The sequence below is a fragment of the Taeniopygia guttata genome, chromosome 4A (assembly GCF_048771995.1).
Source record: "Taeniopygia guttata chromosome 4A, bTaeGut7.mat, whole genome shotgun sequence".
Classification (NCBI taxonomy): domain Eukaryota; kingdom Metazoa; phylum Chordata; class Aves; order Passeriformes; family Estrildidae; genus Taeniopygia; species Taeniopygia guttata.
Window position 1 is genome coordinate 11,832,871 of NC_133029.1, and position 25,921 is coordinate 11,858,791.

Consider the following 25,921-nt stretch of genomic DNA (forward strand, 5'->3'; position numbering starts at 1 on the left):
TGTGCTGTGCCGGGAGAGGAGGAGGAGGAGGAGGAGGAGGAGGAGGATGGGCGCTGTGTGGCAGCAGCAGCAGGAAGTTTGGGCCGCAGGACATTCCTGCCCCACGAGCGGCGGGCGTGTCCCGGGCTCGGCCCGGCGGCGCTGGGCTCGGGCACTGCGGAGCTCACCTGGCCGGTGTCAGGTTCCCGCTGGGGCTCGGCAGCGCTCCGAGCTCGGGCTGTGCTCGCCACAGCGGAAAATACCCCTGCACATCTCCGTTCCTGCTGCTGGGAAGAAGCAATGAAGGGAGTCGAGAAGTTCTGGTTTCTCTTTCTCCTGGTGGATTTTTTAATTTCATTCCACACCACGGAGGCAATTTCTGTGATGGCCTCTCTCACTTTATTCTATTTCAACAGCACCAGCAACACGACTGCGTTTGAGCGCTGTGAATGTGGCCTGTATGGCTTTAATTCTCCTTACCTTGGTGCTCAGGGGGTGGTGGGCATTCCAGTGTCTGCTGATCGTTATGCCTGCGACAAAAATACCAACTTCACTGTCATGAAAGCACCGTGGATAGCCCTGATTGAAAGAGGTAATTGCAGTTTTGCTGAAAAAATTCAGGTGGCAACCAGAAAGGGTGCAACAGCGGCCGTGATCTACAATTCACGGGGCAAAGGCAACAAAACCCTCCTGATGGCGCATCAAGGTGAGTGAAAGGGTGCAGGCACCCGGTCATTTTTTCCTCTGAAGTTGGGTTCAGGGCACCACAGCTCTGAGGAATCAGGGGTGTTTGTGGGTGATTGTTGGTCTGATCAAGAGATTCAATTAGAAATATAACATGTTATGCAGTTTAAGTCTTGACTTCCGTGCTTAGTCAGCAAGACCCTGCTGTTATGTTCTCATAGCTGCAGTGCAGGCAAAGGGCTGAGTGTCTGAAGTTAGTCCTGTTCCTTACCTGTACAAGTTGCAAATTAATTTAGACAGTGATGTGGAGCAACACTTAGTGTTTGTTTTGAAGGCACCAGGGTATTTTTCGAGGTGAGGGGACATAAATGAACCTAGAGGTGTCTGCAGCATAGGTATGTGCTTTGCAGATTGCAAGATAGATCTTGTCTTTTTTTTCCCCCTGAATTTTCCTAATTCTGAGAGCCAGGAAGTTCTCAGTGTTAGATATGTGGCTTCAAATAGGTACAACTATCATGTGTGGTTTTAAAATGTATCAGCTGTGCTGGGGATTCCCAGCCACCTGACCCACTCCTCACTGGCCCAGGGGAGTCGCTGACCAGGCTGGGATGCGCAGGGACTGCTGCTCCCTTGCAGTTTCCCTGCCAAACCAAGCGAGGCTGGTTGAGCTTCTCCTCAATCACCACCCTTCCTTCCATCACCTGTCCTTTTCAGGGCTGCTCTCAAAGCATTCTTTGCATTTCTTCATTTGTGCTTTTTAATCATATGATGTACTGTAATGCATGCATGAGTAAGAGACTGTGGCTAAGCCTAATGCTCAAAATCCCCAGATCTGTATGACATTTTGTATTCTGAGAAGGTCCCAACATTTGGCTTTGGTTCAGTTTTGTCTGAGTGAAAATGCTAGAGGTAAAATCCTTAAAGTTTTGTAGGCATTTGAGTCTGAGCAGATTGGCTGTTCTTGAGTGCATAAAGCTTGGTTGTATTTTCAGAGGTGTGTTAAGTTTTTCTCTGCCCCTTCATGTAACAGGTTTCAAAACAAAAGCACTCTCTGATTGCTTATGGATTTACTTCTCATTATAGCTGGAGTTACTACTGTTGAAATAAGTTGTCTACTTAGATGTGGAATGGGAAAAGGAAGGTTTGTTTAGGTTAGGATGAAAGTGTTCACTTAGTAAGCAATATTGATCTTGAGCAAACTGCTTCATCTGCTCTTCATTACTTGATCTTCACACTGATATTACAGTAGCAAAAGCAAACCAACCTCCCTGTGATACTGAACTGCTAAAACCTGTAGCTGCTGTGCTGGCAGGGTGCATGCTGTTGGAGGGGTTGGTTTTGAAGCACCTTTTGAAGGCTGGCTGGGGAGTGGGCTGGTTCCAAAGCCCCTGTCCCCAGGAGGGATTCAAAGCAGAGCTGGGTTTGGCCGTGTAATGCTCAGTGTGCTGCTCCTAGCACAGGGAAGGGAAAGGCAATGGGCACCACAGACAGATGACACATTCTGGTTATCAGTCACACAGGCTCAGAATCAGCCCAAAGCCTGGGGCAAAAACTGAGTGGTGCTGACTCGTATAAGAAAGGGTTGAACTCTGTGTTTACATTAGTGTATAGGCAGCAGTTGATCTTAGGTCATGTAATCACTGCCCAGGAATATTGCTTTCTCAGTGATGGGCTCTCACCCAGAGCTCCAGCCTGTACATAGCGATGTGGGTGTTTGGGATGTGTTTGAAAGGCTCCCGGGGCTGGGGGTGATTCCCACAGAGCAGCTGATAGGAGGCAAGGCCTCTCAGTCAAAAGAGTGGCTCTCTGGAGAAGAGGAGCTCAAAATGTTCTTTCTCGTGTTATTTTCCTTTGTTAATTCCCTGGCAGGGCTCTACAGCATTTCATACTCGTGGTTGCAATGCCTCTGCCAGCACTGTGCACTGCCTGATGCAGGACAACTTGGCAAAAGTGTGTAAGTGCTGGAGCAAGGGACTGATGCATGCAAACTGGCTGCCCCAAAAATAACTGCAGGGCCCTGAAGAAACAGGACTTTTTATTGTGAGTTCCATATATCAAATAATAATTAATGATGCAAACACAACTAATATATAAGTATCAAAAGGGGTTGCAGGTTGAAGTGGAAGGTTTGTAGCATCTGTCAAATGATTGGGACAGCAATGGGCAGTCCAGAGGGGGAACAGTGCCAACCCAGAATTTCGTAAGACAACATCAGTCAGGACTTGACACCGTGCTGCTAAGTATTCAGCAAACATGAATTCAGCTACTGGGAGCAGGCTGGCTCACGGCTGAGCACCTTTCGTCTCCGGGCTGCTGTGGAGTGTCAGGAGATCGGCACCTTCCAGGAGTCCCGCTGCCCACCCCCGCTGCTCCGTCCACCGCGGGCATGGGGCGGGCTGGGGGAGGAGGCGGCTGTGCCGGGCCGAGATGGAGGAGGTGAGCCACCCTTCCTGGGGGGCACGCGGGGCATCACCCATCACCCCGAGAGGTGATGTCAGGAGGAGCCATCACTTTTCAGAGGTGGCCCCGGCGGGTGACCCTCCGCATCCCCTCGGGAGAAAGGTGGGTTGGTGGCACACTGCGCCCGGGCGGAACACAGCGAGGGGGACGGCCGGGTGCGCACCCCCACAGCACCGGCGGGGCTGGTGGGGAGTGCCGCCCCGGGCAGCGGCGGAGATCCGTCCCGGCGGGGTTCCGCGGCGGCGGGCGGTGCGGTGATGAGCGGTGCGGTGCGGTTCGGTGGTACCGTGCGGTGGTTCGGTGGTGACGTGCGGAGGTTCTCTGGTGCGGCGGTTCGGTTGTGACGTGCGGTGGTTCTTTGGTGCGGTGCTGCCGTGCGCTGTTTCGGTGGTGCCGTGCGGAGGTTCTCTGGTGCGGTGCTGCCGTGCGCTGTTTCGGTGGTGCCGTGCGCTGTTTCGGTGGAGCCGTGCAGTGGTTCTTTGGTGCGCTGTTTCGGTGTGCGCGGTCCCGCGCAGGGCTGAGGGCAGGCCGTGCCGGGGGCGGCCCCGCTCCGCCCCCGGCAGCCGCGGTGGCGGCTTTAGGCGGCGGGCCGGCCGGGCCGGGCCGTGCCGGGATGCCGTCGGGGGCCGCGCTGCTGGCGCTGGCCGCGTTGCTTTGCGCCGTCCCGCCGCCCGGGCCCCGCGGGGCGGCGGCGGCAGCGGCGTGGACCGCCTGGCTGAACGTGTCGTGGGAGAACGGCGTGGACAGCAACCGGAGCGGCTGGATGGCGGGCGAGAGCGGCCTGTACGGGCTGGACTCGCCGCTGCAGCCGGCCGAGGGGCTGCTGGTGCTGCCCGACAGCCCCGACGCCTTCAGTGCCTGCAGCGCGCTCACCAACTTCAGCGGGGCCCCGGCGGGCGCCCCGGGCTGGCTCGCCCTCATCGAGCGCGGCGGCGGCTGCTCCTTCGCCGACAAGATCCGCCTGGCCGCCCGGCGCGGCGCGGCCGCCGCCGTCATCTACAACTACCGGGGCACCGGCAACGAGGTGCTGCCCATGTCCCACCACGGTGAGCCGGGGAGCGGCGGGGGGCTCGCACCGAGAGGGGTCCGCGCTGGGAGCGTTCCTTCCCTCCCTCCTTCCATCCCTCCCTCCCTCCCTTGCCGGGGCCGCGGAGCGGGGCACGGCCCAGCCGCAGCCCGGCCGCACATCCCGGCGCGGCTCCTCGGCCCCAGCGGCGATGTCGCTGCTTCTCCCGCACCACAGGAGTTTCTGCCCGGACTGGCCAGCGCTGTTTCGGGCGCTGGCGATGATGTTTTTTCTCTGATTAATGAGTAACCGTGTCCGAAATCTGCGGCTGCTGCTGGGGCTGAGGACGAGTGGGCTCTGACCGGACTGGGCCGGGCCCTGGGTTTCTGGCCTGAGCCTGTAGTCGCCAGAGGTGATGGATGCTGAGGTTTTTAATGCCTGTTAAAACTGTGGAGTTGATTATGGCTGTGAAGTAGGCTGGGTTTCCATGCTCAGGTGCTGTTTCTCCCTATGCCCTGCACACTAACCAGCTCAGACAGAAGCAAAGTATGACACTCTTCTGTAGGTAACTTTCAGCAGCAAAATGCCTCTTCTAATGCAAGTAGCTGAAGGTCTTTAAAGGTTATTTTCCAGTTTCCACAGGCTGATAACAAAGCTCCTCTTCTCTCGCTATAGAAAGTCTCCTACTTAGTGGAAGATTTTTTATGATCTGCACATCTTCCAAATGAAGAATGAACTGTGTTTTAGGCTCATGTTACTTGAGAAACAGACCTAGGCTGAAGGCTGTGTAAATGCCTTCTGGTGACAGTCCAAGCAGGTGTCCTGTTTGTGACGGGGTGAGTGGCTTTGGTGGCTTTGTCCAGCTGTTGGACAGACACGCACCCTCGTGGGTGTGTTGGAGTTCTGTCAAGTGACACTGCTTTGGGAAACCCCATCTTCTGGAGAGAAATTGAACAATGAAAATGAATACTGTGTCTTAAAGCTCTGAGTGATTTGAAATATAATTATATCCCTGCAGCAACCCTCTTAGAAGGTTTGGAGAGCATTTCTGTTAGCAGTGGAGACAAGTGTTCTGGTGAGACAAGAAAACAGTAGCTGACTCTGGAGGTTTGCTGTCTTAATGAGTTTGCTGTCTTAAAGAGCTGTAGGACTGTTGCCACTCTGCTTTAAGAATTCAAAATATACAGTCTGGATAGGCTCTGGCCTTTCTGAGGCAAGGCTTTCTTATGTAATCAAATCATCAGCTGACAAATGCTATTGAGATCTGACTATTGCTGGGCGAGTTCCTCCTGCTGAACTGACAGAGCGTCCCTGCCCTGAGCCCTGTTCACTCTGTGCCTGCCTAATCCTGCAGCTCTTGGAGGAGCTCCCTTGGCACTTGCTGGCCAGGGTAGGTCACTGCTGAACCTGTTCTTGAGGGGAAGGACCATGTGCTCCTGCCCCTCCTCCATCCTGGCTGCTAGGAGACTTACAGCATCTTAACCTTGCTGGGAGCTGCCTCTCAAAATGAGCCACGGGCTCTTGGCAGGGTTTGCTCCAAGAGGAGCTCCCTCCTTTCCTGTGATGTCCTTAAGCTTTCTGCTGAGGCATTTATGTCAGAGTGGCTCTAACTGTCCTGATTATTCTGCGTGATGGGATGGATACTCGAGGGCATGTTGAAACTTCCCAGCTGAACGGCAGACAGTTCAGACAAATAGGACAGGGACTCCTTGGAGAAGACAGCTTCTGTCAAACCATTTCTTTCATCTGCCTGAGTCTTCCTTGCCATGTCATAGCACAATTAAGCTAAGCTAAACTTGGGCTAAGCTTGTTGCTGCTGTTGCTTTTATTGCTTGTCCTTGTTCTAGTCCTTTGCTTTCTTTCCTGTTCCACCCTTCCTTTTCTTATTCTCTGGACTTGAGTTCTTTTTCTATCCTTGTGTCTGTCTGCAAGATCCTGTTCTTGGCCCTTCCCAAAGCGATGCTCTTCCTTCTGCTTAGAGGGCTTTGGTGCCCACTGTGCTTGGGCCACCCCTGCCTCTGCCCTGCTGGGGGCCAGTGCTCTCTGCTCCAACTGGACAAGCATTGCAGGCTTTGAACACAGCACAGCCAAGAGGGAGCAAGCTACAATCATCAGCCTCCTTTGGTTTGCCAGGTGCAGGCTCTCCCTGTGTAATGCTGAGGAGCTCAGCCTCCAGCACTACCCCTCAGAGGTGGGAGGCAAGAGCTGGTCATGCTGCCCTTTGCTGAGCTGAGCTTTGGGAGGGCTCCCCTCTCCTGGCCTCCCTGGTGGCACTGGTGCTCTGACTCTCCTGGGGCTGGGGAAAGGTGGCCGTGCCCATTGAAGAATGGACTTTGTGCAGCTACAACTCCCACCATGTCTGTACTGGCTGTAGCTGTGCCAGTGGTGACTTTGCAATCTGGGTTTCCTATTTGGCTTCATTTCTGCTCTGACTGGGGCCATATGCCATCAAACACTTCCTCCAAGCTGAGGCAGTGGGAAGTAGCAAGAGATGGCTTTGCTGGGATGAGGGGGAATTAAACCAGCAGTACTGAGTACTCCCCTCTCACCCATGGAGCATGGAGCTGTCACCTGCATGGCTTTTGAAGAAACTTTCTTGTTTAGAGACTTAAATGGGCCTATATTTGCAGCAGTTTGTCCTAGTCATCCTGTTTCTAGAGACTTTTTTTCTTATAATCATCATGTTTAGTCTGATGAATTCTTCATTGCATCGGTGCTCCATATAACCTTTTGGTCTTCCAACTTAAAAAAAAAAAAAAAAAGAAACAACAAAAACTACCCGACAAAAGCAAACCACTCTGGCAATTAAAACAACAGAATTCAGGGACTAGCCAAATCAGATATGATCAAATCCTGCCTAATCATCTCTAACACATAGAATGTGAAGAATTTAATGGAGTCCAAAGTAAAATTTACTTTGTGGTTTATAAGCACAAACCTATATCAATTGGCAAACTTGAGTTTTAGCTGTGCACATTTTAAGATGGTACCGCTCTGTGTCAGGCTGAGCCGGGTTTCAAAGTACAGTTCTGTGTGCTCATAATTGCACCTCTCTCTAATCTCTATTGACCTTCTGAAAAAGACGTTTGATTGGAGAAAACCAGCAGCATGTGGGGAAAAAAGTGCAGGGCAAGAGTTGGTTTGTGTTAAAGGTGGACCTTGGCTTAAGGTAGAACCAGGCTGTGAGGTGGCTTTGGCTTGAGGGCATGGTGGTGCCCGTGGGAAGTATTCTTTGGTGTTCAGTATTTCCTTGCAGCTGGTGAAGGATTCTTTGCAGATCAGAAAGCAACTGTGATAATTTTCTTTGGTTTCTCTCTTATGGTGTAACTCTAGACTTGAGAAGCTCATCACCTGATCTGCAGAGGGCTTATTCTGGGGGAACACAACTAAGTGATTCTGCCTCAAGCAGGAACAGCGTGAGTCAGGCGAGCAAGATCTGGTTCGAGTGTAAACATGCATCAGTGGGCAAAAGGGGAAGGAAAGGTTAAATATGTAGCACTGCTACTTAACTTAATTCTGCAGGAATTTCACTGAGGTGAAGCCTTACCTCTGTATGCTTGGAGAGAACAGTGTATAGCAGAAGTGTCTAGTTGTGCTCCACTGCTTTTTGTGAGGTATTATGTTCAGAAACAAGCTAAAACTTTGCCAAGGAATTAAAAGGCTGGTGTGAGCTGTAAAACTTAAAGATTGAGTCAGAATTGTGATCCCAAGGCAGGCTGTGCTGAGACTTTGGAAGCCTTGTGTAAACAAATAGTGCACCTCTCTTTGCAGTGAGTGAAGACTTGTACTGAGAACATCTGAGGAAAGGAATGAGGATGGAGGATCTAATTAGAGACACTTCCTCTCTTATGTTCCTTGGCCACGGTCAGATGAGCCTCTTACAGATCATTAAGCCTTTCCTGCAGTTCCTTTTTTGAGAAGGACCTTGCATGCATCTGCTGTGTCTGGATGGTATTTGCAGTCTGTGGTGTCTGGAGATTGTAGTTCTTTGCATCTGAGAGAGCTTTTTGATGTGTATGTCCTGAACTTTGTCTTTATGTGCTGAAACTCCTGGCTTGGTTCTCCTGGCTGCCTGGTTTAGAATAAATTAATGTCACAGCTGTAGTGGCATTCAGATAAGCAGCTGTAGCATGTGGGTCTGACTGGGGACCCTGATCTCCCACCCTGAGGGGATGGTGGGGTGTGACAGTGACTGGGGCTGCCCCCAGCACAACAGTCTGTGAGCCAACAGGAGGGGCATTGAGAAACTGGATGAGACTAACTGGTGCTCTTGACAGCTTCTGATCCCCTGCTCTTGCTCTTTACAATGTGATTTAGGTACCTTTATGCTATGGAAAACTGCAGGGTAGGCATCATCCCTTAGGTTGCTTGGAATAGTGAAGTGCCCTTGCACTTTGGGTTTACTGGGCTGCTGAAATGTGAAGAGATGAATTAAAATCCTAAGTGACAGCTGTGGTAGCAAGGCTTCATTGTGAGGGACATTGTGTCACTGAAACAATGACAGTGCTTCTTTGCCTCCAGCCTTGAATGTGCTGGTGAGCACACAGCAGCCAGCTCAGCACAGTTCCCCACTGTGTCCAGTGTGACCTGTCATCTTTTCACAGACAGATGCTTTCTGGCTGACACTGTGCCTATTTACATCATTTTACCATTAGCTTTCTCAAACTCACTTCTTCCCAGTAAACTCCCAGCTGCCACCAGCATGTGGGGAGTGAGGGGTATTAGTGGTGGGCTCATTCTCATTCAGAGAGGGTGAGAAATGTATTTACTAAATCAAAACTGCTGAAAACACATCTGAATAGGAGGAGAAACTTCTTTAGTGTGAGGGTGACTGAACACTGGAACAGACTGCCCAGAGAGGTTGTGGAGTTTCCCTCACTGGAGATATTCAAAACCTGTATAGATGTGATCCTGTGCAATCTGCTCTGGGTGACCCTGCTTTAGCAGGGTGTTGAACTAGATGATCTCCAGAGGTACCTTCCCACCCCAGCCATTCATGATTTTGTGTGAGTGCATGCCCCTGTATGTGGAAAGGCTTGTGTGTTTAGGAGGAAGGGATCAGACATAGTGTCATATGTCAAGTAAAGCAAGCTGAAAGTAGATTTAATTAAGCTTAGTAATAGTAAGTGTAATAGTGTGAGGGAAAAGGCAGTTCAGTCAAACGGGTTAGATCATAAGAGACTGTAGCTTTAAATAACTGCAAAATAACCTGAATGTAAGTTATTGTTTTATCTTGGTGCCAAATAATGTTTGTGCAGAACATGCAAAGCAGGGGAAGAAGGAACAGGCCTATGATGCCAGCTTATCCAGGCTTATATTGCTCCTGAACTATGAGTTCAATTACCCTCCCCTCTTGCGAAGGAGAGAGCTTATCACAGGGCAATAAAGGTGTTTCTTCTGACAGTGTCTGGGATGGAGGATGACTGTGGGCATGAGCAAATTCCTGATGAGATTTTGCCTTGTTCGTGGGGATGACAGCAATCAGCACTTTATTTTTTTATCCACACTGTACCATGGATGAGAGCAGAGCTGGCCTGCAGGGTCTGGTTTCACAGTGTCTGAGTCCAGGGAGAGCCCTGGTGTCCCTGAGTGGGGTGTGCTGCTGAGACTTGCTGGCTTTCATGTGCAGTGCTGGCCTGTCATCTGAGGTGACTTACGTAAGGTCGGTAATACCAGCTCAGTCTGTGTACGCTGTTAGTTTATTTTTCCTCCTACTGTAACAGATAACAGCAAGCTTGTACCAGCCTGTTTGATAGCCACCAGAAATCCCGTTCCTTACTATTCGAGTACAGTGAGATAAGCAATCTTCAAGACATTGTGTTTTTGTTTTTTCCAGACATGAGAGATAGGGTATCAGCTACTCCTCTTACATGCCTGAGGAGCCAGGTGTGCTAAACTGGTACGAAATGGTTGGAGTGTAAACTGACAGTGTCTTTCGTGTTAAAGAACAGGAGATAGCTTGATTTCCTAATGCCTTTTTTGCTGATGGTGGGGTTGGAGGCGTGCCAGGGGAATACCTCTAGCTCCTTTGGCATAAGAAACAACTGTTACTGCTCTGTGCTGCAAGCACCATATCTTGTAGATAAAAACAATGATCCAGGCACCAAGGCTGGAGTTGTATTTCATCTCCTGAAAGAACCTTCAGATAGCATTTCTGCTCTGGTGCTGTGGTTAAGGAGAACCTGTTCATTCTTTGAGAATTCAAACTCCAAAGTCTGCACTTTCCTTCTATTTTTATTTTTTATAAATATATGAAACTTCAAAATTAAAAGTAATTTCTTCCATTCTGCCTTTTCTGAGCAGGTGGCATATGTGGTTGTCATCTGGGGCTGGAAATGGATTGGTGATCCCACCAGCAGCAAGAATGAGGTGGGGGTATTGCCAAGTGGAGTGCTGGGAACACTGGGGTGAGCTGTGCTGGTCCTGGGGAGAAGCAGTGTGGCTGTGCCATAGCAGAGGCACTGTTTGCACAAGGTGCTCTCTGGACAGGGTGCAGCAATACTGGTAAAACTGGGGCACTTAATTTCACTGATTAAAGATGAGGCAAAACTTCTGACTTTGAGAAAGCTGGGGGAAAAAACAATGATGGGATCCAGAATGTTGGAGGCTGTGTGTGGCATGCTAGTTTCTTTCTTGTTCTTAGCATGTTTTATACCTTGTTTCTTAAAAATGCCCTCAAAACTATTGCCTTCCGCTCATATTTTCACTAAATAGTGTTGTAGCTCTGTTGTCTGTTTCCAAAGAGAAAAAGAGTCCATCAGTTTTACATCCTGTTCTTGGTAAATGGAGGTAAAGACATTAGAGAGGTTTGGCTCTTGCTGTCCAAGAGGAAAGATCTATGGAATTTACCCAAAGTTACACTGAGGCCTTTAAACCAAAATGAAGGAGTCTTTCATAACTTAATTGAAGCTGAATTTGTTTGGTTTAAACAATACAAAATGGTTGCAATGCCTGAATGAGCTGAGAAATTGGTTTTGAGTGAGGGTAGAGGAAATTACTTGGAGTTCTTGAGTTGGCTTTGGTCAGTGCATTTGTTTGGCCTTGAGGTCTGTACCTTGCCTTGATGTGTTTTAATGCATTAATAGATTGTGATTGTATTGCTAAAAGTGGGCATTTTTAAGGTGCAGATTAGGTACCATTGATTCTAAATATTGTGGGGCAAGTGTTCTCCAGGCCCTAAAGCTTGCCTGGTTCAGGATAGCAGTAGCACACAAAACTGTAGCACTGGATTACAGTAATCACCTTAAATGAATGTGAAAAGGCAGGTGTGTACTAGGCAAAAGTTGATGCCCCCCTTGCACATCTCGTTTCTCTACTGAATTGTCAAAGCTGTAACTTCATGATTAGGAGCAGAAGTGTACTGGCAGAACAAGTGAAATCTTTGCAGGGCAGAGTTTTGTATAGGTATTTTAATACCACTATAAATAGCTGCATCTGCACTCTACATCTAAGGCAAACTGACCCAGGAAGGTGAAACTTCGATCCCAGTCATGCCTGCTCCTTGTGGGCCCAGCGTGCTGTGCCCCAGCACTTCCCTGCCCCAAACCATTGGGGTTTGTGCGCTTCATCAACCCATTGCCTTCAGACCAGCTGCTGCCTTACAGTCTGGGAGGTGCCCAAAGAGGCAGGTTGTGTTTTCCTAAAGAGCTGAGTAACTTTCCCTCTCCAGTTTCACAGGAAATGGGGAAGGAAAGAGGCTGGGCAATGTTTAACTGAACAGGTCTCGCTTCTGTTCTGTTTAGCAATGAGCCCATCTCAGCTAAACAGGCAGCAGATTAATTTCACCTTCTAGTGTCCCTTAAAAACTGTTCCAGAAGCTTCAGCTGAGCCACAGGAACTAACACCTGGGCAAAGAACTTGGGTTTCTGTGAGGTTTTTCCCTGTGCACAGCTGGCTTCCCTCTGCTTTGCTGGAGTCTGGGTGCGGAAAAAGCTTGAGAGCAGCTGCTGTGCTTGAGGGACCTCTGCAGATGTCCCCTTGTGCTGGTTTGACAGCAAACCAGTGAGAGATCCCAAGTCAGAACTACAATTTAATAGGAAAATTAAAATGAAATGCGGTAGTACAAAAGCACTGACAGAATCAGGATACAGCCTGGCACTCTGTGGGTCAGGGTGGTGGCAGCAGTCACACTGAATGGTGGCTGCAGCCCTCCTGCAGTGACAGCTGTGGTTCTGTTGGAGCAGTGACCCTATAAAGAGTGGAGTTTTCCTCTGAAGGCCCTGTGGTGGTGCAGATGGGTCTGGTCTTCCTCTGGGAATCCAGTGGGAACAGGCTGGCTGTGGTGCTCCAGTTCTCAGATTCTATCCAGGTAGGAGTGCTTGGCTCCACCCCCAGCTGGAACATCTCACACTGTGGGGTTGAGAAGTGTCACTGAGGATTAAAGCTGTGATCTGATGACATCTTGTGAACTGTGCACTCTGAAACTTAAATGGAATATGTTTCTTTCTTTAAGGGTAAAAGTTTTTCACAAGTATGGCTTAGTTGCTGGACTGGTTTTGCAGGCTGCTGGTGCGATTTCATTAATAGGAACTGCTATTCTGCATCTTGTGTTGTGCATGTGTGGTTACAAGATAGATTTACTGTGTGACATGCAGAAGTATAGGGGAATAGGGCTTTTTTGCTTTTTTTTAGCAGGCTTTTTATTTTCTCATTGTTGCAGCCTGTTCTTCCACACCTTCTTCCATGCTTATGAAAGCAACTCTCAGCTTCTGACTTCTTTGCTTGCTGCTAACACCTGACTCCAGTTCATTTTATATGTGATGTATAAACCCTAGTTCATCCTAAAGAGTAGTTGCAGTCTGGGAGACTTATTTTTTCTCTTCTCTGTGTGATTTAATTTCCTTTACGAGGAGCTTTCTGAATAAAATACGAGTTTTGTCCCACTGAGGAAAGTTGCTTGCTGTGTTGGATCACAAGCACTATGTGAAGAAGCTGGAAAACTAATAAACACTTTCTCCAATGACAGCCTTGGTGGTTTAACACCAATCCTAGGGTTTTTTGGTAGCTGAAAATTGAATAACTTTCAGCAGAGGGAAATAACTTGAGTAACTCAGCAAAGGAAAAAACAATTGGTCTTCCCATTAAAGAGTGTTTGGCCAGGGGGTTAGCTAAAAATAGCACTTTGTAACAGTCTTTGTTCTTCCCCCATGCAATGTCTGTTGTGAATGTTTTGCAGGTGATGGTTTTGGATGGTTTTGCAGGTTTCCTGATTAGCTGGTCTCAAATCTGCTTTTGTATATACTTTAGAGAGAGCAGTGATAATTTACTCATCACCCTTTCTCCCTTTTTTCCTCTCTTAAGAGCATCTCTGTTAAATTGGGACTTTCTAATGTTTCGGTGAACGGTATCAAGTGTCCTCAAGCCCTTGCATGTCACTGAAAGGAAACCAGTTTGCTCTGGTCTGTGCTTGAAACTCTGGTCTGGAGTTGCTTGAAATTTCTTCCTACCATAAACACCTTGGTTTCTTTAACCTGTTGTAGTGTTCAATTAAGCCAATAAAACGTGTTGTTAAAATCAGGATGGCATTTGGCACCTTGCTCCCAACTGTTTAAAAGTGGACCACATCTCCCTTCATATTTGCTTCCCTCTGAATCTGCAGTAGAAACTCCTAAAAACAGACTTCACAATGCAATTTCCCTCAGTAATTTCTCTATTGCCTCTGAAAATACAGAAGTGAAGGGTGATCTATGTCTTTGATTGCTCAGTGTCTGAGGAAGTACTCAAAAGTACTGTCAAATTTAGAAAGGAGGTGCCAAGAAGCAGCAGTGGAGCAGGGAGAGAGTTGGATCCATTACGGGAGGAATCCCTATACAGATATCACAATCCCCAGTGACTTTACTCTGTAGAGGATTTATTTTTAACTTCATGTAGTTCAAGGGCATGCTAAAATGTAAATCACCAAAGTGTCGTGTCTAAAATAGGACAGTCTGTGTCCTATATAGGAGTGAGGAATGCTGTGGAGGCGAGTGAATCCTAAACGTGGTTCACTTGCGCCGCTCATAGGTAATGGGGCACGCTTCCAGCTGGACAAACACACAGTGATGACACTTGTTCCATCAGCTCATATTAAATCTATAAATACTATTTAGAAACTTCCCACAGCCTTTTCTTTAGCACTTGAAGCAGGACATCAAAGACAACGCCTCTGATACAATGCCTGGGAACTGAGCATGGATTCCTCTATTTTGCAGGTGCTGAAAAGATCGTTGCAATTATGATTGGCAACCTGAAAGGCATGGAGATCCTGCACCGGATTCAGAGCGGCTTGAAAGTCACCATGGTCATCGAAGTGGGCAAAAAGCGCAGTCTCTCCATGAATATCTTCACCATCCTCTTCATCTCTGTGTCGTTTTCTGTTGTGGCAGCAGCAGCTGTGGGCTGCTATGTCTCTTACTCTGCTCGGAGACTCATTATGGCAAGGGCCCAGTCCAGGGAGCAGGTGAGTTTGTGCCATTGCTTTTTTTATACCCCTATCCCTCCATGGTGTGGATCCTGAGGTTTGTAAGTTTGGGCTAAACACTAGAATTACTGAATTTATTTGACCTTTAAAATGCTAAGAGATACATCTTTGCACAGCTTAAAACTTTCCTAAAGGATAGCCAAGAGTAAAATGCGTGGAGAAAAGTTGATTGTGCTCAGCTAACTGTGTTTCCTGCAAATATTCCCTGAACTGCAGTGTAGCCCTAATGCTGGTGTAGTGGGGGCTGTGAGAGAGCTAAACTGCTTTTAGCTGACCCTCATCCTTCCCACATAGCACTGCCTATGTGCTTGCCATAACAGGAGACGTGACTGGAAGTGTGTCTGCAAAATGGGGCATGACTTTAGCTACAGGCTGGGAGGCTGCTGCTTGTTGAAAGCTGCTGTCTGACTGAAAGCTTTCTGAGAATTACAGTGACAGACTCAAGGCTGGAAATATTGGAAGTTGTCATCTGCCTGTGAGATGTAGCATTGCCACTCCTGGATGAAATGTGGAGTTGTCTCTAACCTGATGCTGTTCTCTTGCTGACATTTGTGGATAGAGATAAATCCCCTCCTTCAATACTCTGCCATCTACCTTAATCTCACAGCTCTATTTAACAATGCTAAATAAATCTGAGCAGGAAAATCTGGGTGCCCTAACCACTGTTCTTAAATCAAATTTAAACATTTCCTCCTTTGAAAGTACTTAAGAGTGCAAGTGTGAGCTATAAGGCTTTCAAGAAACTGCAGATGTTATTAATGCCTCAGTGATAGCTGGTACTGGGAAAATCCCTCTGCTTAGCTAGCAGTCGTGGGTTCCATGTGCACAAGGAGCTTACTGCAGATTAAAAAAATAACACTGATAAATGACATGCTAGTTCCACATGATTTCAGCAGAACTGAAATCAAGGCACCCCAAGAAGTGCTTTGTAGAGTACAAGAATATAAGAAAACGTCTCTGCTGTCAGGGCATAAAAATATACTATTCTGTGAAAATGAAACTCAAAGACAATCCAGAATTGTTTTCAATTGTTTTTATACCCTGGCATCTCAGACTGACCTCACAGTGGTTAGGTAAGTGAAGGATAACAAGAAAATGCTTGTTAGGTCAGGTGAACTAGTAAAAGGTGATGTTACCATGTGCCCTGTTAGCTGCTGATTGGATTTTAGTGTAGATCCAGAGTTTGAGAGTTTTAAATGTTTTGACTCCAGGAAGTACTGAACATTAGTCCAACAACTTCCTGGCTTGTATGATACATCCTGGTGGCTTTCCTGTCACCATTCAGCCCTTTTTGAAAACCCACATTGCTTGGACTTGAGTGAATATTGAAAAAAGCCAGTCATGACAGCTTCTGATCCAAGTGAAAAGAGAAGTTTAGTAGCTCATCTGTCCTAATCTAACAGTTAAACCAGAGTAGTTCTTTCCTCTTGAGCAAGCTACACTGTGCAACCTGCTAGTTCCTTCTTGACTGCATCTTTTCTTCTGCGCTTGAAATTCAAGTCTCCACCTCTGCAGTCTCTTCCTGCATTGGGAGGTCAGTGAGCAGGGAGGTGGAAAATTGAGGCAAGTGTGGTAGGTGGCTTTCTACCTTTCTAGTCAGTGGAGTACTGACAAATTCTGTTCTCAATATAGTAACCTTTCTTAATAGAGCAAAATGACCCATGATGTTATCTGTGGCCTGGTTTCTAATTTCAGCTCAAGTCTTTGCTTCCTTTGATTTCATGAAGATTATATGTTGCAGCTGAGAAATTGCCTAATTAATGGCTTTGGTGGAGGCAAATTGCTCAACTTTCAACAATTCAAAATTGCTTCGATGGCAATAGTTACCTGTGGCTGCCTGTGGGGAAGAACTTCCTTAGCTTACAGGAGAAAAGGAGCTCCCAACCTCCTCAGAGCTGTCTGGGCTGCACTGCCATGACTGTGCTCACAGGGTGCCAGGAAGGTACCCTTATGCAGAAAGGGTTGGAGGTAAAATTGGCAGCTTGAACATGGAAGACTTAGGACTGAGTGACTACAAACCTAATTTTCCCATTTAAGTACCTTACTACATCAAGGTAAGGATGCCAGAGCCTGGATAGGAGCTAGGACCTGACCTGTTTTGTAATATCTTTATTCTATTTTCTCAACTTTGCTATTTTTTCTAGCTTCTTCTGTGCTGGGGCTTTATAGTTCTAACATAATTAATATTTCACATTCTCTTGAAAAACCTGGCTTCACAAAATGCTTTGACATTCCAAGCTCGAGTATCCTGGTAGACTATTCAACATAAAGCTTCTTCTGCAACCTTTCTCCATTCCCTGGAGGGGTGTTCTGCTATACTTGCCAAAATCAATGTTAAAGGTGACTTTGTCATTGATGCATTTAACGAGGAGCAATTAAACTGGTGCCCATGCAAAACTTAAAATATTGTTTCAAGTAAATTATTAACAGTGCAGCCAGTTGGGTCCTGTCTAATATGCTTGGCCTGACTAGATGTGTAGATGAGATACTGTCTGAGGGAGTACATTCCTAGAAAGTTTAGTTTTCGGTTAATAACAAGTAGTGGTGACAGTTCTGACCATGTATGAAAAGTACTTGTATTGCTGCATTCCTGCTCAGTTGATGTTACCACATTTGCTGCTCAGACTTTTGGGGGCCTCGGTAAGCAGCAGTATGTGGCTGCTGCTCTGTGGCTTCAGTCTCAAACCCTGACAAGGGCAACATCATTTCAAAGTTAACCATAAGTGACATACAGAAACACATGTTGGTGTCTTCAGCAGAACTTCACAAACTTGCAAGGAAACCTCAGTAGTTCTTGTTTCTAAACAAATGTGCATGTCTTCACCCTTCACTTTTGGATTGTATTCACTTTTGTATTGTAACTATTCCTTGATAGTTGCTAGTAGCTGCCAGCTATTAAACTCCTAAAGCATGCACATGGATACTCTTATCTTAGGGCACAAAACCAATACTAATACGAAAATGGCTAATTTTGTGCTAGGACTATTTGACGGGGTCCCAGAGGGATGTATAAATCAACTTGTTTGCTATTAACTGCTTTAGCACAAGGAATCTTATGCAGCCTTGAATGGCCAGTCCTTGCAAGATTGTTAGGTGTCAGCAACAGCCCTGGTCCCACGTGTCCTTCTGTACTTGTGCACTTGGAAAAGTTTCATGTAGCTGAGCTAAAATGCCTAAGGAGATGGAATGCTGGAAAGCCAACAGCATGGGGCTCCTGCATGGAGCAGTGGAATTGGAAAGAGGGTTTTTGGTTAAACTTGAGTCTAGTCTGTCTCTGAGGTAAGCGTTGCAGTGGGGATGATGCTGCCAGAGCTGCCTGAAGTGCAGCAGGCAGGGAGAGGACAGTCCTGTTCTTTGAGTCGGTGAACAGCACCAACCTGTGACCTTTACACACAGCTTGGCTCCTGGGCTAATTCCAGGTACTGCAGTGACAGCTGGACAGCAACAGTTCCCAGGCAAGCTGTAAAGCAGTGGATGCAGAGGAATAGTTCAGGGTTTATTGGTCTTAAGTGGGCTGATTGGTAAAGAATCTTTCACCTTTCATCAGAATGTTTGTGGCAGGAGGGTGTCCTAAAGCGAGTATAACAAAACAATTGATTGTTGAACTCCGTGTTCAGTCTGCTGTACCAAATCAGTTTGAAAGCTTCTGTTTGTTTTGGCTGGGTCTAATGTGATCAAGGTATTATCTTGCATCTTCTCAAACTAAAAAACCCTTATAATTCCTGTGCTTTGTGAAACCAGAGCAGATGTAAGTGCTGTCTTGGTGTGTCATCCAGTCAGGAACTGCATCAGAATGTCCCAAAACTCAGTTTCATGTTGTCTCCAAATAGTATGGTCATGCTTACTTGGCTTATTAAAATAACATCTGGGTTTTAAAACTGTTGCTTGCTTGCAGTAGGCACCTGGGTAGGTATTAGTGAATGAATAGAAAAATGGCTGTGTCTGACCAGGACTGCTTTGTGTCACAGCGGCGGCTGAGGGCCAGGGCTAAGAAGGCCATTGAACAGATGCAGCTGCGCACCCTGAAGGAAGGGGACAAGGTAGGACTGACCTGTGATCTCCCCCGCATTACTGCACAGCCTTTGCATGAAACCTGGGGAGTTCCCTAGCACTGCAGCAGGATGCAGAAGTCTCTCTGAGCCTGTAACTCTTGGTGGCAGAGACAGTTCCTCTTTCAGACCAGGTCCTTTTCCAGGCCTCAAGACTTACATTCATATAAATCAGATTATTTTGTTATTTTGTTAGCTGCTTGCTTGTAGTCTTGCTGATGTGAGAGGACCTAATTGCTGACATAAATGCTTAAACATAAACTAGTATCTAATCAGCTTCCCTAGCTCTCCTTGTAACTAAAACTGGAGGCAGCAGTTTCTAAACCTCTACACTAGTGCCTCCAGTAATCCAGATGGAATTCTGAACCATGGGTTTAAACTTTCAGTGCTTCTTTTGAAGTGTCAGCTTGACTGTGAGTAATCCACGGAGTGTGTTTATATAAGGTTATATTTGGGAGCATCATGGATGACACTGGCTAGACCCCTACATAAAGTAAATCTGACTGGAGTTCAGAGGAAGCTTTCAAAGTGTGTTAAAGCTGTAACTTCATTTCACTGCTTTAGGAAACTGGTCCAGATGGAGATTCCTGTGTTGTGTGCTTTGAGCAGTACAAGGCGAATGATGTAGTGCGTGTTCTGACTTGCAAGTAAGTTGTCTTCCAAACTGGCCCTTTATCCAAAATTCTGCCATGTTTATTAACAAACTTTCATCAAGTCGTTGTATGGTGAGAATTATTGAATATCTATCAAAACAATGTTTTGAACAACAAAAATTGTGTGAATACACAATAGTAGTGTGCCCCAATGGCCTGTGTTCATCACTTCCCCTGTGAGTGGATTGACACACATAACTTGGCAGACCACAGCGTCCCTCAGTGGGATGCCAGGACTTTTTAAGGATTTCTTCCTTTGCTGGTGTATAAGAATGTTACCACTAACTTGCGGGTAATTGGCAAAATGTTGCCTGTTTCTTGTCCCTTAAATTACTGTTTACTAAGAGGGTTGTGTTTTCTGCTAAATTTATTAGAACATGCTGGTTTTTGTAGTTTAGAAGAAAGCATTTCTATTCTTGTATGCACCCTCTGAAAGAGAGACCAAAATAGAGCTGTAGCGGTTTATTTTTCTGCAGTTCTCCTGTGTTATCTCACTGCTGTGTTGCTGTGGAAGCCCAGTAGTGAAGCACTAAGGCTTTAATGTGATTGCTCCGAAGGTGAGCAATGAAGCTGCCTCAGGGCTTAAGGAAACTTGTTCTGTGGGATTTCCCCCTGTGCCTGCTTTCTGGGACTGCTCTTGCCAAGCTTCTAAAATCAGAGGGTTGACACATGAACTGCCTGAATTGTGCAAAGGAAGAGGTGTCATGACCCTCAGGGAGGGTTACAAAAAGTACTTGGAAACATTTTGATGTAGGAAAATGAAGTTCTGAAGAATGGAAAAATGGGTAGCTGTTGTGTGCTGAGCAGTGCTGGCAAACACTGGCAATCTCAGCTGGTGTTACCTGTGCACCAGGTTACAGTTTTGCAAAGGCTTTCTCTGCTCCCAGGCAGTAGGACCTCTAAGCTGTTTTGGTAATACAAAGTTGGTCTGCTAAAGTGTTATCAACCAACTCCCTTAATCTAATACTTAATATTTAAAAAAAAAGCCCAAACTGAATAACCTTTCAGGCATGTATGTTAATGATTACCCAGTTGTCTTGTCATGTTTATGCTTGTGGGTAGTTTTGTTCATAATGGACTAAGTGCCATGACTACAGAAATTTGTAGACAGGCTCCAAACACTTTGCCTGATAGGAGACCTGGCTTCTAATTCTTTTCCTGTAAACTCTGCTAATCTTGGTATGAACCTGCAAACAAAGCATGACTTATTTGGGTAAGAGTGGAGTAACATCTTTGATTGTGTTCCTTATACACAAATTTGCTGCATTTGCTCTGAGACTGCTTTTACATACATTTGTGATGTTTCCTTCCTCTGTGGCCCAAATGTAGCTCTCAGAGGCACGCTAGCTTAAAATGACTCATGGACTTGATAATCTTCACAAATGGTGATCTCTGCCAGTATCAGCCATGTTAAATTCTCCCTCTTGTGAGTTATAAGCTAATATTTACTGCAAGAACATGCTTGATTTTGGTGGTTGACCTCACTACTGAGACCCTACTTGCTGAAAGCATTTAACTGCATCTATGAAAGAACCAATCAAAGGAATGTTCCTATGAATCACATTGATGGTATCTGAGTCCCTGGGGTGTGGGTATTTGCCAAGGGCATTCTTGCCCAGAGAGTCAAACTGAAGCCATTTATGGTTGCAGAGGTTCACAAGTCCAGTATTAAGTTCAAGGACTTAAAATAGTCAGGCATCCAAAAGTTTCAGGTTTTATACTAAACATGACATTGGTGCAGCTGGAAGGAAGTGCCGATTATGTGAGCTGAATTGGAGAATCCTTGGATCCTGCTGGAGTGTTGGCTGCTGAGCACTGGATGTGGTGATCTTTGTACTTACCTCATAATAAGGTTGATTAATACTGAGAAGTGCTAGTTTGTCTTGCTGCTTCTATTCAGGCTGAGGGAACAGGCAGATCACAGGATTTCAAGTCATCCTTCTAAATCTGTGGCCTAATTTAAACCCATTGTGGAAGTGAATGTCTTAATAGAAGCACACATTTGCATCTGTGATGGCTGAGCTATATTTACCTTCTTGAGTGTACAGCCTGCCAAATATCCGCTTGGAATACACAGTGATTGCAGACACAGTAAATGGGTGGGAGTACAGTTTATCTTGAGGACATAACTCTGTGAGATGATTTGCCTGTGTGATTACAGAACAAATGCTATTTAGTTGTCTACATCTGCATGATAGAAGTTAACCTTAAAGCTAAGGCTGAGATGTCAGTAGTTGTATAATTTAAATTATCAGCTGGGGATGTATTGTACACAGTTTTGGAAAAACCGCTTTAGACTGTTTAGGTGTAGCAAAAATGTTAATGCTGAATTCTAGCAAGTTGTATCAGGATACTAATAGGCACAAACCAGCTACAGGTTGAAAGATCCATATCTTTCAGCTGAAACTTGTGGCAAAATAAGGTCATCTATTCTAGAAGGAATAAACTCTTGGTGTTACAAAAGGGTCCTTCATAGCTGGCACATGAGCAATCTCCCTAGTATGAAACCTAACCTGTTGGCTACCTTCTTCCCCCAGCCATGTCTTCCACAAGACCTGTATTGACCCCTGGCTTCTGGAACACGGGACATGTCCTCTGTGCAAATGTGACATCCTCAAAGTGTTGGGTGTTGAGGTAAGCCAGCAGCCTGCTGTGGTGACAGCTGCCAGTTTCAGAGTTACACTGGTGTCGTGGCCACACCTTGAGCTTTTTCATGCTGCCTCTGGAGTGCAGGTGATAAGCACAGGTGTGCCATGTCTGTGGCCAGATGCTATAGGAATAATTGTGGTTTCCCTTTTAGGGAAGCCTGCAGCTGACCTGGTGTGAGTTGCTATCACCTAAAGGCTTGGGCAGAATGTCAGCCAGAGCTGACTCATGCCTGACTGAAGAATCACTCTTAACTCTTGTGCATACAGCTAAGAGTGCTTCTCAAATCTTCTGGCAGACTTTGATAACTCATACTGTCCTTGAAACCAGCTTCTCTTACTTGCTCAGTACCTAGAGCCCTTGAAAAGTGACTGTGCTAGCATGTACAACATTTCTGGAACTGCATGGTTTTCTAAGCTACATCAGTTTTTGATGTTTCCTGTAATTGCTCATTGTTGCAAGTGCCAGAGGAAGATGCTGTTGCCAGTGCCTGATGCTGCCCAGACCAGCTAAAATGTAAGCCAGAGTTTGTCTGGGGGAGGCAGATCTGCACTGAGTAGAAGGAAAACTCTTTTCCTGATATTGGGCAAAAATGCAGAAGCTGTGTCTGAACTTCCCACTCAACTAGGCAGTAACTGGTTTTCACCTCTGCACCTCTGATAACACCAGAGCATTTATTCTATTTCATGTTTTTCCTTCGATGTAAAAGTGCTCCAGACTCAGTCCTTGCTGGCATTGTTCTTCCAGAAAGATGCACCCTCCTGCCAAGCTGTAATTTAACCATTTTCTCTTTTTTTCACAAAGATGGATGTAGAACCACAGTCTGAGCCTGTGCAAGCCCCAGGATCCAGTGGCCAAAGACCTCTATCCAGTGTCACTGTAGTTAATGAAGAGGACAATCCCAGTGAAACAGCATCATCTGGATATGTTTCTGTACAGGGACCAGATGAATCTGCTCAGGAGACAAAGGCACCATCAGAAAGTATGTCTACTGTTTCATCTGCCTTGCTAGATCATTTGCACTTGGCTGCTTAGGCTGTGAATTAGGGGGAGTTGCCTTCATAGCATCTCATGGGGCTCTAATACTTTGTTTTTCATGGTTATCTTAATCTTCCCTTTTGTTTTAGCCCTTAGCTCTGACACTTGGTCTTTGTTTCCAAGTGAAACACAACCTTAATGTGAATTAAAAGCCAAACTCTGTGAAATAGTTCAAAGCCAGAGGTTTACTACTGCAAGAGCAAAGAGATTTTTCCAAAGATGTCCCTTATCCCTTTGTCTCTTTGGAGATTTCATTTGGATGAGTGTTGCTTTGCTACTAGATCTGTCTGCTTTAAGTAGTAATTTAGAGAAAACTTGTGGGGAGTCAGTCTTGCTCTAGCTTAGATGGTGCAAGATAGAGAAGACAGATACTTCAAGTGAATTTCAGATTTGCCAAGGCTGAGTCATCCTTGAATGCTTTAGAGAGTGTTAATTTATAAAGAATATCAGATTTTCCAACTACTTTATCTTTTTGAACAAGAGCAAATAAATTGAAAATGTCTTTTTAGTGCTCAGCTTTACCAGCACATACTCAGTGTTGTTGTTGGCTTTAAAAATTAAAAGGTTGCAGGTAAACAAAGTAACTATGCCCTGAATTGTGGCATGGCCTTAGGAAGGGGATGCTCTATTTCCCATGGGAAGCCTAGCTGATGGGAAAATTTGGAATTTGCTGCCTGCCTCCTGCAGGACATGTTGCAGCAAGTGGTGTGTGTTTGGGAGTGCCCTGTTGAAGCACCCCAGTAGAGAAGAGGACACTTCCTATGAGCTAAGCATCAGAAATTGAAATTGCATCCCTCTAAGCAACTCAAGGCATGCTGGGTCATTCCATTCCACGGGTCATTCTCATGTATTCTCACTTGAAGTGGGAAGGACACACAGGGACATCAGCCAGACAAGGTTAGTCTGTAGGGAGAGGGCCTTCTCCAAATCAGCACAGGCCCCCCTCAGTTTATCCTGAGCCTGGACTCTTGATGCCTGCCTTCAGCAGCCTTAAGATACAAGACCTGCTAATATCCTCCTAGTTGGATTCTGTAGCTTTCTGTGGCTTATGCACACAACTTCATCTTGCTCAGCACTGCTGACCTAAGCAGCATCTCCAGAAAGGACAGGCAGTGGCAAGAATGGGCTCCCAAACTAACAAGGGGCAGCAGGGGAGAGGCAGTTGGAGCATGGCCTTGGATTTCCATCTCTGCAGGAAAATGCAGTTGAGCTTGTGCAAGTCAAGTTTGTGTGGTTTGGTTTGGGACAGTAATGCTTGGCTGTGGCACTTTCTATCTTGTCTTGACTTGTTTTTCTTCTGGACAGATGACGACACACATCCTGTGAGTGAAGAATCCCAGCCCTCCACTGTGACTGTCCTTTCACATGGTGACAACCCAGGTTTTGAGGGAGATGAAACACAAGTTTGTGAAAGCAGAATTGTTTGTGAAGTCACGTTCTAAGAACATGCCCAGCCACATGGTGCAAGCCTTCTGCAAGGAGCTGCCTACTGCCATTCCATATAAACCAAAAGTTGCAAGACTGTTGCAGAAAATACTGTTTATGTTTAGAAAAAGTTTATGTTTAGATAAATAGACTTGTTCAAATTGCAATTGTATTGTTTGCCTTTCTTAAAACTGTGTTTCTTCAGGAGTCTTAACACTCTCCAGATAAAGCTGTCTTAAATATAAAGAAAACCAGCAGATTTTAACTGAAACAAAAATTCCATCTTCAGCAAAGCTTCTCTACCATGTTTGAGTTGTTTAAGTGAAAAGATTTTCTACGTCATAATTGTCTCCATGGGGAATCGTTTTGAATTGGGTTTTTTGTTGTTTGTTATTTTCATTCAAGTGGATTTTCATTGTAAACAAATTAATTTTGATCTGTTCTAATACATATTTATGAGACAGTTTTGTTTAAAGCAACATGATATTTAATGTTTCATGCACTATTTGATAGGAGAAAGTGCGAACTAATGCTTGTCAAACTGGATTTTGTCCACAGTGTCTTTGGTTCTCTAGTAACCGACTGATTCTCTACCTCTCAACTCCAGCCTGCCAACCACACATTCCTAAAGGGGAAGAAAAGAGAGCTGCAAGCTGACAGGCCGAATCTGACTTGCTGCAAAGGGAACAACTGCAGGAACTTTTCAAACCTTGTTAACATTAGTTTGTTAGTCTGAAAGATCCTCAGGTGATTTGAGGAGCTATAACCATCTCTAGCACCAGCAATATGCCATAGTCCTGGCTTTGTGGGAGTCTGGGATGACTTCAGGAAAGACTCAGCTGAAGAAAAGATAGGTTCTTACGAAAGGATCTGCTGTGTTTTGTTCAGAAATGATCCAGTCTCTGAAAAATGCTGGACTGTTGCTGTACATTGTCTTGCTCAAGTGCACAAGCTGCAGGGAGAGCTGATGTCCTGTGAGTGTCACAGGCGGTTGGAGAAGCTGTCTGTCCTCTGTGTAGAGTTGAGACGGGGTCAAGTAGGAACACTGGGTGCCTCAATAGTAAGTGACTTGGCCTTGTCCAGTAAAGGTAACTAAGGACATCTTATAAATGCACTTTATTTTTTTACCTCTGCATCTTTGACTAGTTTCTATTGTTTAGTAGGATTTTGTCTTGGAGCCTCCAATAAATAACTTAAGAATCTGGGGGGGAAAGCAATGCATTTTCTTAGTACAAATGAAATGGTTGTAAATATTTCATAATTTGTATTGAATTTGAATATGTAAATGTAAATAAAACACTATTTTTGATGATCTTGACTGACATAAAATATTACCAGCTCTCATGGAAGCAGATGCTGAATTTGCCCTGTCCCACAACCTCAAAACATGCTTCTTTTGGGAGGCCAAAAAGAAGCAGTGTTTGCTCAAAGTAACTGGAATAAGGAGTGCTAGTTATGTGCAAGATGCTACTGTTACTGAACATGTGCATGTTGCTGAAATTGTTTGAGATGTTAAAACCTA

The 25,921-nt window shown here is 45.9% G+C and overlaps 1 protein-coding gene across 2 annotated transcripts; it reads left to right on the forward strand.

Moving 5' to 3' along the window:
* On the forward strand, nt 1-25,711 carry RNF128 (ring finger protein 128). Of its 2 annotated transcripts, none has more exons than XM_002193192.6 (7): nt 1-685; nt 14,320-14,567; nt 18,557-18,628; nt 19,202-19,284; nt 21,828-21,924; nt 22,741-22,918; nt 24,280-25,711. In XM_002193192.6, the coding sequence occupies exons 1-7, from the start codon at nt 280-282 to the stop codon at nt 24,414-24,416; spliced, it is 1,221 nt and encodes a 406-aa protein (XP_002193228.4). In that variant the 5' UTR covers nt 1-279; the 3' UTR covers nt 24,417-25,711. The 2 variants fall into 2 exon arrangements, with proteins under 2 accessions (XP_002193228.4, XP_030128523.3); XM_030272663.4 differs by lacking the exon at nt 1-685 and adding an exon at nt 3,457-4,169.
* The last annotated feature ends 210 nt before the right edge of the window (nt 25,712-25,921 follow it).

Bases quoted from the DNA above. Each gene is read 5' to 3' on its own strand.
- RNF128 (XM_030272663.4), top strand. From the start codon at position 3,737: ATGCCGTCGGGGGCCGCGCTGCTGGCGCTGGCCGCGTTGCTTTGCGCC. The intron at 14,568-18,556 runs GTGAGTTTGTGC...TTTGTGTCACAG, and splicing joins GGGCCCAGTCCAGGGAGCAG to CGGCGGCTGAGGGCCAGGGC. The intron at 21,925-22,740 runs GTAAGCCAGCAG...TTTTTCACAAAG, and splicing joins TCAAAGTGTTGGGTGTTGAG to ATGGATGTAGAACCACAGTC.